Source organism: Cuculus canorus, chromosome W (assembly GCF_017976375.1).
Source record: "Cuculus canorus isolate bCucCan1 chromosome W, bCucCan1.pri, whole genome shotgun sequence".
NCBI classification, from domain to species: Eukaryota; Metazoa; Chordata; class Aves; order Cuculiformes; family Cuculidae; genus Cuculus; species Cuculus canorus.
Genome location: NC_071440.1, coordinates 4,791,792 through 4,807,907, shown reverse-complemented (window position 1 = coordinate 4,807,907; position 16,116 = coordinate 4,791,792). Strand labels below are relative to the sequence as shown.

General features: G+C 44.7%; 1 protein-coding gene across 1 annotated transcript in view; it reads left to right on the top strand.

The window, feature by feature from the left end:
- LOC128850277 (E3 ubiquitin-protein ligase UHRF2-like) overlaps positions 1–16,116 on the top strand; it is a 95,654-nt gene that overhangs the window by 25,552 nt on the left and 53,986 nt on the right. Inside the window, exon 3 of the mRNA XM_054053293.1 lies at positions 9,734–9,996. Coding sequence (XP_053909268.1) covers positions 9,734–9,996 — 263 coding nt within the window. The remainder of the gene's footprint in view (positions 1–9,733; positions 9,997–16,116) is intronic.

Sequence of the window (16,116 nt, the reverse complement as noted above, 5' to 3'; positions counted from 1 at the left end):
CCCATTCCACTGTGGGGGAGCAAGCGAGTGAGCGGCTGTGTGGGGCTTAGCTGCCTACCAAGGTTAAGCCATGACATGCGTGTTATCTTCTTTCACAGTGTAGTAGAGCTAGGATTGGTACTTTTTCTCTCCCTAAGGCTTGGTTTTCAATAGAACTGGGAGGTCTGATGTCTTGCCCCATATAGGTTGACTTTCCTTTTTAAGTGAGGAAATCCTTTTGCAATTGTTTATGTCATATGTAACTCTTTTTACAACTTCTAAGGAGCAGAGTATAGAGGGTTAGCCTGTTTTCTTGGGCCTTTGTCTGCTCCGTGGCCGATACCATTTGCTGGTTCAATAGTTGGGGTGTTCCTGGATATGCTCCTTCAGAGTTATATAGTTTGATCACCAACTGTAACACCTTGGGTATATTTGGAAAAGGATGAATCCTCCATCCCCTCAACACAGGGGCTCTGTTCCCAAGGATTCAGGAATACTCACTGCTGAACTGTTACAGAGCGATTAGGTGGGGAGGACTGCAGGATGCAGGGGAACACCCTTCCACCCGACTCTCGCGAGCCACTGCTGTCTTTCCATTTAAACATCTTGGTCAGGTTCAAACTGGTCTGCAAGTTGGCCAAGGGTCGAATCCTAACCATGGTGTGAGGTTTAAGTGTAATGGGTACATTTACGTGCACCCTAAAGCCGCAGTGAAACCTCGCCACCACAACAGATCCCAACCAGCAGGTGGAGCTGTGTGCTTACTGCCTGAAGGCATAAGTGTTACAAGTGCTCTGGATCTCCCATCATGGGAGACCTCAACCATTCAGACGATCAGCCGATCCATGCATCTTCTGCCCTGAAGCGTAACGGTCGTCAGCTTTATAATGCAGCACACTGACACACACACATATATTCTCCTCCTGAAGCCCATCCCCTCGACCCTTAATAGCATTAGAGCCTTTACCCTCCTTGATTATCTTACATGGTCACATTAGCCACTGCCCTAGTCTCTCCTCTGTTTTTTGCCAATAAGTTTCAGCAATGGTCTACAATTCTCCCTGGGTGTAAACTTGCATTGAGGCTGCCCAGAGGAGGGCCTTTGCTTTGTTCATAACCAAGGATTCCACATTCCAGGATCCCAGCCTTTCCTTGTACCTGCTGCTTACAAATCACATGCTGCCCATCCTGTCCCCAAACAGCATGACAAGCAGCGTGTTCCTTCAAGGCTAATGTTTCTTGTTGCTGGAATACCTGAACTAGTTCTTACCGTATCTTATTAGTTTTCTGTAACTCTTCTGTCTAGTCAAAATATTCCCACACCCATTTCAAGTATGTTAGTAACACCCTAATAAGACGCAAATCCTGATGGTTTTTTTCCTTTTCCCGCCCATTGCTTTTGGAGACAAGTTAATATTTCAACTGAGGTGGGACATCCAAGTAACACTTTCTCTGATTTCCAGCTCATTGAGGAGGTCACCCAGGCCAAACACTGCATGACTGTCCCTCGTGGCTGCACGTGGAGCCAGCCGGGCACCCATTCTGTCTTCTCCTCACTACCCTTTTTCCAAAAAGGCATTTCTCCTGCAGACTGTGTCAGATGTAATGCGTGGGTGCAAGTGTTTGTTATAGATCCCAGTAAGAAAGGCACTCAGACTCCATAAGGTATTGATTAAAATGACCTCCCACCAGGGCATGGCATGCTGTGCAGATCCCATCTTACAGGATTTTCTTAGAAGTAAACAATTCTATTAATCATTTCTACTGTTCAAGCAAAAGGATGTTCACACAGGAACGTGCTGCATCACTTCAAGATAAAGACAAAGACACACTGCCGGTGTCATCACCAGGTACTGAGTGGGAGCCACCTACAGACTTCTCCATTACAATTAGTCGGCTAGGTTTATCCTGCGGCCAAGGAATACGCACAGCACAGCACAGCCCTGCGCCTACTCAGGTCAACTGTTATGTGGATCACTAACTCCCCAGTGTACAATAGTCTTCCAGTTAGAACTACTACCAGGCAATCATACAGAAATATCTTCAAGCTGGAGAATTAGGGCTCAAGGATATATACTATGAAGAAAACCGACACACTGGGCACTAAAGAATGGACTGGATTTTAAAAGAACAGAGGACTCTGACCACAATAATCGCACTGTTTGTCAGGAGACCCCTTCTAACCAATGTGCTTGAGGCATCACTTTCTTTCCTACCATGACTACCTTCTGTCTACAAAAAAATTACAAAGGTATGAAAATTAAATTAAGAAAAAAGTCAAATAAAACAATGTAGGAAACCAGTCTTAGTTTCCCTAACCAGACTACAGGAAAGAGTCCAGAAGCCAATAAAAGTCCAGTTACGTCAAAATAAGATATTGTGGTAGATTGACCCCGGCCAGCAGCTAGACACCCCCCCTGCCCTGGGATGGAGAAAAGAACAAGAAGAACAAAAGTGAGAAAACTCATGGGTCGAGATAAAAGTAGTTTAATAAGAAGGGAAAGAGGAAGAAGAAAGGAAAAAACCCAACCAAATGAAAAAACAAGTGATGCAAATGCAGTCATGCACTACTTCCCCCAAGCAGAATGATGCCCAGCCAATCTCTGAAAAATGGCTATGTGCCTGACCAAACCTGCCTCCCATCAATTGTTATGACTAAACATTATGCTATATGGCATACCTTTTGGCCAATTTGGGTCAGCTATCCAGGCTGTTCCCCCAGCCAACTTCTTGCCCACCCCCAGCCTACCTCCTGCGGGTGAGCAGAGTGGGAAAAAGAGAGACTTTACACTGTACAAGTACTGCTGAGCAATAGAAAAAACATTAGTGCATTATCAGGACTGTTTTAGTCACAAATCCAAACCACAGCACCATATGGGCTGCTAGGAAGAAAGTTAACCCCATCCCATCCAGACCCAGTACAATCTCCACCCCTTATTCCATACCATGTACGTCATGCTCAGGTCCTACACAATTCAATACATCCTCGTTAACCACCCCCACCGCACCCCTCCCGCTTCCTGTCTGTACTGGTTTTGGTTGGGATAGAGTTAAATTTCTTCATAGTAACTTGTATGGTGCTGTGTTTTGGATTTGCGCTGGAAACGGTGTTGATAACACAGGGATATTTTAGTTATTGCTGAGCAGTGCTTACACAGACTCAAGGCCTTTTCTGCTCCTCACACCGCCTCACCAGCAGCAATCCCCGATGTGTTTCTCAAGGAGAGGAACCAGTTGGTCTGTTTCCATTGCTGTAGCCACTCCGTGGGGCATTTGCCACCAGTCAGTATAGATTGCTCATTCAGCAGTCTCTAGGGCCAGTTGGATGGCTTTCACTTCTACAAACTGACTCAATTCACCTTTTTCCTTCGATGGTTTCTGCGGCTTGTTGTGTGGGACTCCATACAGTAGCTTTCCACTTCTGATAGTTTCCCACAGTATGATAGGACCCAGCGGTAAAGAGCGTATTGCTTCTCATTTTCTGGTAACTTATTATACAGTGGGCCCTCTTCAGCACAGGTCACCTCCTCAGGCAATGCTCCGAAATTTCTGCCTTCTGGCCAGCCCACGATCTCTTCCAGGAATCCTGGGCAGCTGGGGTTTCCCATTTGAGCCCTTTCTGTGACCAGTGCTGCCTACTTACTCCATGTAGTGTCAGTTGCATGATGCAGGGGAGGGACACACACACGACACCCCCACTCCCTTTGAACATCCATCCCAGCACAGGCAGTCAAGGTACCAAGAGGAGCTGTGCTTCAGCACCAACTTCTTCTGAAAGTGCCTCAAACCCCTTCACGTGCTGCTAAATCTCTCTTTTTTTGAGTGTATAGAGCCTCAGATCCTCTATATCACCAGCTCCAAAACTCTAGACGTCGACCTTGAGTGTCTCCAGGTGCTTTCCAACGGGGGCTCCAGGTTGGGGCCATGCTGCCTGGCTGTGGTGTAGAGCACATTTTGCATAGCTGGTCCTGTCCGGTCTGGCCCAAGGGCTACCGCACGAACTGTCCCCTGTTTCGTTTCTTCAAAGGCTTGTTAATGCTCAGGGCTCCACTCAAAACTGTTCTTCTTCTGGGTCACTTGATAGAGAGGGCTTACGATCGGACGCTAACCTGGAATATGCACTCTCCAGAACCCACGACACCTACGGAAGCTTGTTTATCTTTTTTGTTGGCTGCAGGAGACATAGCTGTTATCTTATCGATCACATTCCTTGGGTCTGTGACATTGTCTACCTTGCAATATTATTCCCCCAAACTGGGTCATTTCTGCATGTCACCAAATCATAGAATCATTTCGGTTGGAAAGGACCCTTAACATCATCGAGTCCAACTGCAAACCTAACACTGCCAAGTCCACCACTAAGCCCTAAGCACCCCCTCTACAGGTCTTTTGAATACCTCCAGGGATGGTGACCAAACCACTTCCCTGGGTAGCTTGTTCCAATGCTTGACAACCCTTTCGGTGAAGGCATTTTCCCTAATATCCACTCAAAACCTCCCCTGGCGCAACTTGAGGCCATTTCCTCTGGCCCTATCACTTCCTACTCGGGGAAAAAAGACCAACCTCCACCTCACTAGGACCTCCTTTCAGGCAGTTGTAGAGAGCAATAAGGTCTCCCCTCGGCCTTCTTTTAGTCCTCCAGACTAAACAGGCCCAGTTCCCTCAGGCGCTCCTCAGAGTTCTTGTTCTCCATTCCCTTCACCAGCTCCGTTACCCTTCTTTGGACACGCTCCAGCACCTCAGTGTCTTTCTTGGAGTGAGGGGCCCAAAACTGAACACAGGATTCGAGGTGCCACCTCACCAGTGCCAAGTACAGGGGGACGATCGCTTCCCTGGTCCTGCTGGCCACACCATTTCTGATACAAGCCAGGATGCTTTAGTCCTCCTTGGCCACCTGGGCACACTGCTGGCTCATGTTCAGCCAGCTGTCGACCAGCACCCCCCAGGCTCAGGTCCTTTCCCACCAGACAGCTTTCCAACCATGCTGTCCCAAGCCTGTAGCGTTGCATGGGGTTGTTGTGACCCAGGTGCAGGACCCGGCACTTGGCCTTGTTGAATCTCATACAGTTGGCCTCGGGCCATCGATCCAGCCTGTCCAGATCCCTCTGCAGAGCCTTCCTTCCCTCCAGCAGATCAACACTCCCACCCAACTTGGTGTCGTCTGCAAACTTGCTGAGGGTACACTCGATCCCCTCGTCCAGATCACTGACAAAGATATCGAAACAAAACTGGCGCAAAACTCAGCCCTGGGGAGCACTGCTTGTGTCCGGCCGCCAACTGGATTTAACTCCATTTACCACAAGTCTTTGGGCCCGGCCATCCAGGCAGTTTTTCACCCAGCAAAGAGTTTGCCTGTCCAAGCCACGAGCATCCAGTTTCTCCAGGAGAATGCTGTGGGAAACGGTGTCAAAGGCTTTACTAAAGTCCAGGTAAACAACATTCACAGCCTTTCCCTCAGCCACCAAGTGGGGTCCTGTTGTCCTGTATGTGCTATGTGATGGCACTCAAGATGATCTGCTCCCTAAGCTTCCCCGGCACCGAGGTCAGGCTGACAGGCCCGTAGTTCCCTAGATCCTCTTTCCGGCCCTTCTAGTATATGGGCGTCACATTTCCTAAACTCCGGTCAACTGCGACCTCCCCAGTTGCAGAGCTCCAGTAGTGCGATTCGTCCCACCGCGTTTCAGTGGTAGTGATCAGATCATAGCTTTCTAGCTGCAGTGGCTTCCAGCCCCTCCTGCTTGTCACCCATGCTGCATGCATTGCTATTGAGGCACTTCAGCTGGGCTACCTACCTTGTCACTTTTATAGAGGCACGAGCTCTAATTCCTTTGAGGCATTTCACAGGGGTTTCCCTCTTGGTTCCTAATACATCAGCAGCCCTTGGCTCTTCTCTGTTGCTCAAAACTGCATCCTCTTCCCCCACTAAATCTAGTTTAAAGCTCTCCTTATAAACCTGGCCAGCTTGTTGGCAAAGACCTTCTTGCCCCACTTGGTCAGGTGAATCCCATGAACTCCCAACAGACCCAGCTTCTCAAAGGTGGATCCATGATCACAGAAGCCAAAACCTTGAGTATGGCACCAGCCACACAGCCAAGCACTCACCTGTTCAATTCATTTCTCCTTTCTGAACCCTTCCTCTGACTGGGAGGATAGAGAACACCATCGGTGCTCCAGATCCTTTTAACATTGCTCTGAGGGACATAGAGTCTCTTTTGATGGTTCTTAGTTGCCACGGTATCATTAGACCCTGCTTGGAATAGTAGGAACAGATGATAATATGTAGGGTTTGTCAGACTCGGCAGCCTCTCAGTGACATCGTGACTGAGAGGCTGCCTGGTAGGCAACAAACTTCTCACGCTCTTATCTGTCACGTCCAGCAATTTCTCATGTCACATTATTTTCCCATGTCCTGTTCAGTTAGCTGAACCTCAGGCCAGGGCCTAGTCATCTGCCTGCATGCCTTAGCATTTTTCACTTTATGTACAGAGTTTCTGCTCACCCTGAACAGAGGGGATGGAAAGAAAGCCTCACAGAAACAACTGCTAAACCCCAGATATTTCAGAAGAACGTCATCAATGTGAAACGGGAATAAAGAAGTGATTGATCAGGCCCGGCATTCTCAGAACATTGTGTCACTGCTAGTGCATTCTGTTATTTCACTAGCCTAAGTTTCCTGGCCAATAAAGGTCAAATTTTCTTATAGTACTTGTTGACTCTATAGGTCTGCATTGGCTCAGAAACATATGGGGTTCCTACTGAATTTGAAAGTAGCAAATTTGTTCCAGGAAGGCACTGCCTAATCTACCGTAGTGGAGAAGACCTAGGTCCTATCAAGTAACTGTAGAGCTGCGTCTAGTAGCAGCTGACACCATTCTTGGGGAACAAAAAGTGAGCCACCCTAACCATAAAATCAGGAGTGGTTTAAGGCAAATGCTTTCTGTCCTCGCTTTAGGCAAATCCTTTCTGTCCTCGCTTTTCACTTTTCTCAATTTACAGTTTTATTACTTGTTTTAATACCGAAAACATTATTTCAAAATTTGTTGAGCTTGGATGACCAGGATTGCTTCGGCATTTTCATTAAATTCTGTCTGTCTCTTTGTCAGTACTGCTCTCCTTAACCAACATCCTAGGCACTTGGAATGTCGGACATTAATACATTCCTACATGCACATCTTTCAATCTTGCCACGCGTTGCTCTGTATGGACAGTCTCTCCTCCCATCTTCTGGTGATATGCAAGTCCCTCAGCCTTTACCAGGCTTCCTAGTCAACGATGAAAGAAGCAACAAGGAAGCTAGTGAAATAATACACGCTTATTGCAAACTGACATGCTTCTGAGCAATTTCAGTGCTATTTCTGTACTCTGTCTTACATACTGTATCTCTGATACCTCAGTGTTTTGCACCAGGAGGTGCCGGTCCATTATGATCCCAGTAAGAAAGGCACTCGGACTCTGTAAAGTATCACTTTAGAATGCTATTTATTAGAGCTAACACTATAAGGAGAGAACAGCACAGACACTCTAATGTCCCTTTAGATGTTGGGAACCCCGAGCGGTTGTAGCGTTGAACGGGCCTCCAACCCACGTACAGCATGCTGGACAGACCCCATCCACAAAAGAGATTCTCCCCTTTTGGTCATTCAAGCTATTATAGGATTCTCTTGCAAGAAAACAAACCTGTTTATCGTTTCTACGATGTTTGCATGAGAACTCCTCGCTGCACTGTTAGATAAAGGCAAGGCCATGCAGATGGCTTAATCACTGATACCAGGTGGGAGCTGCCTGCGGGCTCCTCTGTTACAATGAGCTGGCCGAGTTTTTCCTGTGACCAAGGGATTTGTGCAGCGCGGCACAGCACAGGTTTGGGTCAACTCAGGTTAGCTGTACTATGGATCACTAACACCTCAATGTACAATGGTCCTCTGGTCAGGGTCACTACTACATTCCACCCCTTGAGCTACACGCAGCTTACCTTTCCCAAGGTTATTATAAATTACAGATTATACTAGTAAACCGTTCAGGTAAGAAAGTTTTGGGTTGGTTTGGTTTGATTTTAATGCACTGTAACAACTTTTGATAACAACCCAATGTAATCTATTTGCCAGGAACAGGGCCTCGTTGAATCTGCCCATAAAGCTGCTGAGGCAACTTTTAAGCTTACAGACTGCACACCGCTGTACAAGTTCGTGTTGTTTTCTTTATAGATGCTGGTCTTTGGGCACAGTAAGAAAAAATATCCATCTCTGTCACTGTCCTACTGCCTGATTAAGGATATAAGTTAAACCATACACATCTGTGGCAAACTAAACTGCCCTCATTTGAAAAAAACTCTAAACACATAATACAGCCCCTGAAGCTATTCGGCCTTATAAATGTATCCCAGAAAAATGAGTTTTATAATTGTTCTAATTATGTATCAGTACAGAGCCTGCTAATTAAACATTTTGGAAACGCACAATTCTCTTGCATGCATCATCGTGTGTTAAAACAAGTTTGTTCATGTCCCGAGATTGGCTGCTATGTTAATGTGTTATCTTTTGGGCTCAGATTTTCTGTGGTTTTTTTTGTTTGTAGTTTGTTTGCATTTGGGTTTTTTAGAAGGTAAATTCCCTTCCGTATGAAAAAAAAAATATATAGAATTAGAAAAGGATGCTTTGCAAATAAAGTAAAACTAAAAATATATCTGTGAAACATTCCTGTTAAAATATTATTTCCAAAGTGAGAGTGAAAAGTAGTTTCCCCAATTTGATTTTACAGCAATTGAACCTGGGCTGAACATTTTTAGAATTTACTTTAAACTTTTCATCTTGGAGTCCTCTTCCATATGCCTTATCTTCTTCCCTTGGTATGGCTCCATAGCAGTTCTATTGCAATAATGTTTTCTTCTACTTGGTGTACAGTGTACAAAGGTGTTCCTTAAGTGGGGCTTTTTGATACTATTTTAATCCAGTTAATATTTCAAAGAAATACTGTTTACACGCTACAGTTTTTAAAGGACTGCCTGCATAACCAAAGTGATGTATACCTCAGAGGTTTAACTCGAATCACAGGAAAAACCTTGTATTGTTGAAGTAACGTGTATTTAATTAGTCAAAGTGTTAGGATAATGAACGAATGAAACATGCTCTACTACAGAGTAGTTTCATCACTTACTACCAGCACTGTTGTGAGCACGGAAAGGAGAAAAGTCATGAGAGACTTCTGTTTCTTACAGTTGAAATATTTATGGAAGCACCAGTCTGGACTGGTTATGACAGCAGCCTTGTTAGACTTGACGAGCCCATCTTCCCTCCCCCTTCCTTTCTCAAACATCGAAGGATTCAGCAGCAGTGCAGGTCAAAAAGAATCAGGGTTAAGTAATCATTCCAATATGGAAGTCCAGGGAAATCTTAAAATTTGGTTGTGGGCTAATATTTTAGGTATACCTGCTTATTTCAGTCATAAGGAACAATACCACGAAGCAAGAAAAAGTTCAATGGAAAGAGACATTAAGCTAATTTGCAGGTTGAAAACACAAAAATCAGCCTCAATTTTTAAAAATATATTTTTTACAAATTGTCTTCATAACAGATCTTATTAAGAGCACAACGCTTGAATGACTGAACATTGCTCTAACTTACCCAAGCCCAAACCAGCCGAAACTAGCAGTGTAGAATTTTTTTCCACTGACAGTTAAGGAGTTTAGTCAGTTTTCCTTTCTGTTCTTAACCAGGATTATAGAAAGTAAATACTCATTATCAAATTTTCCTTTTAGATAAACGAATTGGTGGATGCCCGTGATGTCAGCATTGGAGCCTGGTTTGAAGCTCATATAGAAAACGTTACTCGAGCAACAAAAGGACATAAGAATGGTAAAGCTCAAGTAAAGAGTGGCAATTCTTACAAAAGGACTAATGGAAACTTAAGTCAAGATCATTCTAGAGAGAACGCAAATTATTTGGACAGTACGCCATCCACATCTTCCTCAGACTGCAGGGACACTGATGAAGAAGCTATTTATCATATCAAGTATGATGAGTAAGTGCTTCCGGTATTGTTTTGAGGACATCATATGTTATGATTTGGTGTGTATAAACAAAGAATTTTGTTGAAGAAACTTGGAATTAAAGAGAGCAAGTTCAGTATCGCAACCAAGGAAAAGAAATATTAAAAAGCATGACCTCTTTCAGTCAGATATAATGAATATCCTGAGAGTAATGAGGGTGGGGTTTTTTCCCTTTTATTCACCAGTTCCTGTGAAGTATTAATGTTGTCTTGACTTTATGAAACTCGGAATCCCTATCTCTAAGGAAGGGAAACTATGCATTGGATTTTTCTGTACTTGTTTTTCTATGTAAAATATAAGTTAAAATTTTCTTTAGAAACTACTCTGCTCATATTCGGTTCCTTCCATTGAAATCTAAACAAGTGTTTCATGGGAGCAAATTCTGGTGCTTGAATTGTTTAAATTTTGTTTTAAAAGTAATATTTATGCATGAGATGACAGGTCTGCACTTCACGTAGAGGTTTCTTGTAGAAAATCTAGTGAGTGGGAACATAAAATCAGTTCCGAGCTGGAGTGAGGGTACAAAGGGATTTTTTATTTTTAGTTTTTAAATCTGTGGTACAAGCAACTTTCAGAACCTATGACAGATATGCTGAAGTAGAGGCTTTGTGCCATAAACTCAGTGAGATTTGCAGGGATTTCTCATCACCAGCATTTCCACCGATGCACTCGCATAAATTGGATCCTAGCTTTTTTAATGATGCCTCAATTGGCTGAAGCAGCTAACTAAGCTTCTAATCCAATGGCACCAATGAGATGTTTTTATTACAGAGAACTACAAAAGTACCATAGAATTGTTTGGTTAGAAAAGATCTTTGAGATCAAGTCCAACCATACCTGTCCACTACTGAACCATGTCCCTGAGCACCTCGTCTACCCATCTTTTAAATACCTCCGCGGATGGGGACTCAACCACCTCCCTGAGTAGCCCGATAACCCTTTCAGTGAAGAATTTTTTTCCTGATGTCTAATCTGAACCTCCCTTGTTGCAACTGGAGGCCATTCCCTCTCGTCCTGCCACTTGTTACTTGGGAGAAGAGACCAACACCCACCTCGCTACAACTTCCTTTCAGTAGTTGTAGGCAGTGATGAGGTCTCCCCTCAGCCTCCTTTTCTCCAGGCTAAACAGCCCCAGTTCCTTCAGCCGCTCCTCGTAAGACTTGTGCTCCAGCCCCTTCATCAGCTTTGTTGCCCTTCCCTGGACACTATTGCACTTTGGCATGTGAGATTAAAGGTAAAGGAACATATGTTTACTTTGCACAGAAGCATACTCAGTATTAGGCTTGTTGAGGATAAATTCAGGTTTTCAAAATATTTTTTTAAGTATCGATTTCAAGTTTTCTTGGATTTAATAATTACAATTTAAACCAGCTTTCTAGGGAAAAAAAAACAAGAATGTTGAAGACTGAAGCTGAACATCTTTTAGCTGCTCGTGGCAATATTAGATACAACTTCTCTTTATATACTTTATACTTACCTTGGAGGATAACATAGCTTTTGTCTGAACGTGGAGTTCAAATGCAGTTTTATATCTACAACCATCATTTTTTTTATCCACAGTTATGTTTGTCCACACACACAAATACAAATAAATAAATGGCTACAGTGCTGAAAGCAAAAATTTACTTAAAAAGTTATCGAAATACCTAAATTCAGAACTTTCTCACAACTTTAGTCACCCAGTATCATTGAGATACTACGGGGTTTGCCTCTGACTTACACCGACAGCTGCTCAGATCCTCACTGAGATCATCTCAGTATCTAGACTGGTTCTCCTTCGCTGCTTGTTTTATTATCCAGTCTAGAAAAACTGTACACCAAGAAGGCTACAGCTGAAGGACAAGTCTGTTGTCATGTTTTGAGATGGGGTTGGGAACATGGAGTAGACCTACACTTTGTCTCTGAGACTTCGTGTTATGGCAAAGATTGTTTGATACCCAGCTGTTGTGGCATGTCCAGCCTGACAATGCACACGCACAAAAAGAGGGGGAAGGGGGGAATCAAGCATTCATTTTCTTTCTGTTTACATCTGGAACAGACTACTCAGTGATGTTTATTCAAGAGATACTGGAAAGCTATTCACCCTTGATCTCAACATGAAGACCTCCAGCGTCATAGATCTAGTTCTTTGGATCAAGCTTCCTAGTACAGGTCTATTTCTCCTAGCTGTCTTCAAACCCCAAAGATCCATCAGGTCTCCACTTAAATGGAGATCTAGATTTGAATAGCAGCTCTACTGCAAATACCCTTTGTACCTTTTTTATGATGTTATTATTCATATCCTACAGTTTGATAAGTTAGAAAGAAGCAGTAAATGGTAGGGAAACACATTTTTGCTTTAGCTTTGTTATTAAGGATAGACGTGTTTATTATTGGGACACTGATTTTTAGAAAGATACCGACCCATTTAAATTATTGTGATCCCTGGTATGGTGGGATTCCCGCACACACCCAAATAAACCTGAACACTGTTTCAACAAATTCAAGACAAATTCTGTGTAGCTGTCCAGTAGAAGGCAAACAATACTAGAGACAGAGTATTAGTTCTGTTTCCCTAACTCATCTATGCAGTAAAAAAAACCAGGTTGTATGATTTAATATAAGATATCTAAAGATAAACCCCTTTTAGTTAAAAGAGAATGTTTCAATTCATGTCATAGAATGTCCTCAGTTGGAAGGAACCCACAAGGATCATTGAGTCCAACTCCTGTCCCTGCATAGGACAACCCCAACATTCACACCATATGTCTGAGGGTGTTGTCTTCTTGAATATTCTCAGGCTTGGTGCCATGACTACATCACTGGGGAGCCTGTTCCAGTGCTCTGCCACCCTCTGGGTGAAGAACCTTTTCCTAATATCCAATCTAACCCTCCCTTGGCACATCTTCCTGCCATTCCCTCGGGTCCTATCATTGGTCACCAGAGGAGGATCAGATTTGTAACCATCTGAAGAACCTGAACATATATAAGTCTATAGGACCTGATGAGATGCATCCCAGAGTCCTGAGGGAATTGGCTGATGTGGTGGCCAAGCCACTCTCCATGATATTTGAAAAGTCATGGCAATCAGGAGAAGTCCCTGGTGACTGGAAGAAGGATAACATTGGGCCCTTTTTTAAAAAGGCTAGAAAAGACGACCCTGGGAACTACTGACCTGTCAGCCTCACCTCTGTGCCTGGGAAGATCATGGAACAGATCCTCCTAGAAGCTATGCTAAAGCACATGGACAGGGAGATGTTTAGTGGCAGCCAGCATGGCTTCACCAGGGGCAAGTCCTGTATGACCAGCCTAGTGGCTTTCTATGATGGGGCAACCACAGCAGTGGACATGGGAAAAACAGATGTGATCTACCTGGACTTCTGTAAAGCCTTTGGCACGGTCCCCCATGATATTCTTCTCTCTTAATTGGAGAGAGATGGATTTGATGGATGGACAGTTCGGTGGATAAGAAATTGGTTGGATGGTTGCATTCAGAGAGTGGTGGTCAACAGCTCGATGTCCAGATGGAGATCGGTGACAAATGGTGTCCCTCAGGGGTCTGTACTGGGACCAGTGCTGTTTAATATTTTCATCAGTGATATAGACAGCAAGATTGAGTGCACCCTCAGCAAGTTTGCAGATGACACCAAGCTGAGTGATGCAGTTGCCACACCGGAAGGAGAGGATGTCATCCAGAGAGACCTGGACAGACTGGAGAAGTGGGCCTCTGAGAACCTCATGAGGTTCAACAAGGCCAAGTGCAAAGTCCTACACCTGGGTTGGGGCAATCCCCGATTTCAATACAGGATGGGGGATGATGTGATTGAGAGCAGCCCCGTGGGGAAGGACTTGAGGGTGCTGATTGATGAGAAGCTCAACATGAGCCGGCAATATGCGCTCGCAGCCCTGAAGGCCAAGCGTAAACTGGGCTGCATCAAATGAAGCGTGGCCAGCAGGTCGAGGGAGGTTATTCTGCCCCTCTGTTCCTCTCTTGTGAGACCTTATCTGGAGTATTGTGTCCATTTCTGGAATCCTCAACATAAGAAGGATATGGAACTGTTGGAACAGGTCCAGAGGAGGGCTAGAAGGATGATTAGAGGGCTGAAGCACCTCCCATACGAGGACAGGCTGAGAGAGTTGGGGTTGTTCAACTTGGAGAAATGAAGGCTCCAAGGAGACCTTATAGTGACCTTCCAGTACCTGAATGGGGCCTTCAAGAAAGCTGGGGAGGGACTTTTTACAAAGGCATGTAGTGATAGGACTAGAGGCAATGGCTATAAATTGGAAGGGGGAAGATTTAGACTTAAACATAAGGAGGAACTTCTTCGCCATGAGAGTGGTGAGGCACTGGAACGGGTTGCCCAGGGAAGTTGTGGATGCCTCCTCCCAGGAAGTGTTCAAGGCCAGGTTGGATGGGGCCTTGGACAGCCTGATCTAGTGGAAGGTGTCCATGCCTATCGCAGGAGGATTGGAACTGGATGTTCTTTAAGGTCCCTTCCAAACCAAACCATTCTATGATTCTATGATAACTGGAATGTTGCTATGAAGGCTACAGACTCTTCAGGTGGAATAGGTGAGGAAGGAGAGGTGGTAGGGTAGCCCTCAATGTTAGAGAGAGTTTCGACAGCCTCGAACCCATTGATGGTGATGGTAGGGTTGAATGTCTATGGATAAAAATCACCAGAGCACCTAATAAGGCAGATATCATGGTGGGACTCTGCTATAGACCACCCAGACAGGATGAGGAGGCTGACGAGTTATTCTATAAACAACTGGGAGAAGTCTCATGATCGTTAGCCCTTGTCCTTGTGGGAGACTTCAGCTTACCAAATTTCTGCTGGAATTACAATACAACAGAGAGGAAACAGTTTAAGAGATTCCTGGAGTGTGTGGAAGACAACTTCCTGACACAACTGGTGAGCGAGACGACTAGGGAAGGTGTCCTGCTGGACCTGCTGTTCGTGAACAGAGAAGGATTTGTGGGAGATGTGACAGTTGGAGGATGCCTAGGGCACAGCAATCATGAGATGATAGAATTCTCAGTTCTCGGAGAAGCAAGGCAGGGGGCTCAGTAGAACGACCACCTTGGACTTCCAGAGGGCAGACTTTGGACTGTTTAGAAAGCTGGCTGATAAATTTCCATGGGAGACAGTCTTTAAGAGCAAAGGAGCTCACAAGGGCTGGATGCTCTTTAAGAAGGAATTCCTGGCAGCAGAAGAGCAATCCATCCCCGTGTGCTGGAAAATGAGCCAGAAGAAAACTGGGCTGGCTGAGTAAATAGGTCTGGATGGAAATCAGGAAAAAGACGAAAATATACGAACTCTGGAAGAAAGGGCAGGTAACTTGAGAGGACTACAGAGATGAAGTGAGATCTTGTAGAGAGAAAATCAGAAGGGTTAAGGACCAATTAGAACTTAGATTGGCCCATTCTGTGAAAGATAATAAAAAATCCTTCTACAAATATATCAACAACAAAAGAAGGACCAAGGATAATCTCTATCCTTTACTGGATGCAGGGGGAACAACAGTGACAAAGGATGAGGATAAGGCTGAGGTGCTTCATGCCTTCTTTGCCTCAGTCTTTAATAGAAAGGTGAGATGTTCCCTGGATACTCAACTTCACGAGCCAGTAGACAGGGAGGAAGAGCAGAACAAAGCTCTCTTGATCCAAGAGGAAATGGTTAGAGACCTGCTAGGCAAATTAGACATTCATAAGTCTATGGGGCTGGATGGGATCCACCCGCGGGTATTAAGGGAGATGTTGGAGGTGCTTGCCAAACCTCTTTCCATCATCTACGAGCACTCCTGGCTTACTAGGGAAGTTCCACTTGAGTGGAAGCTGGCAGATGTTATACCCATTTACAAGAAGGGCCAGAGAGAGGATCCAGGAAACTCCAGGCCTGTCAGTCTGACCTCAGTGCCAGGGAAGGTCACGGAGCAGGTCATCCTGAGTGCTATCACACAACACACACAAGACAACTGGGTGATCAGGCCCAATAAACATGGGTTTATGAAAGGCAGGTCCTGCTGGACTAACCTGATTGCCTTCTATGACAAGGTGACCCGCTTGATGGATGAGGGAAAGGCTGTGGATGTAGTGTACATGGACTTTA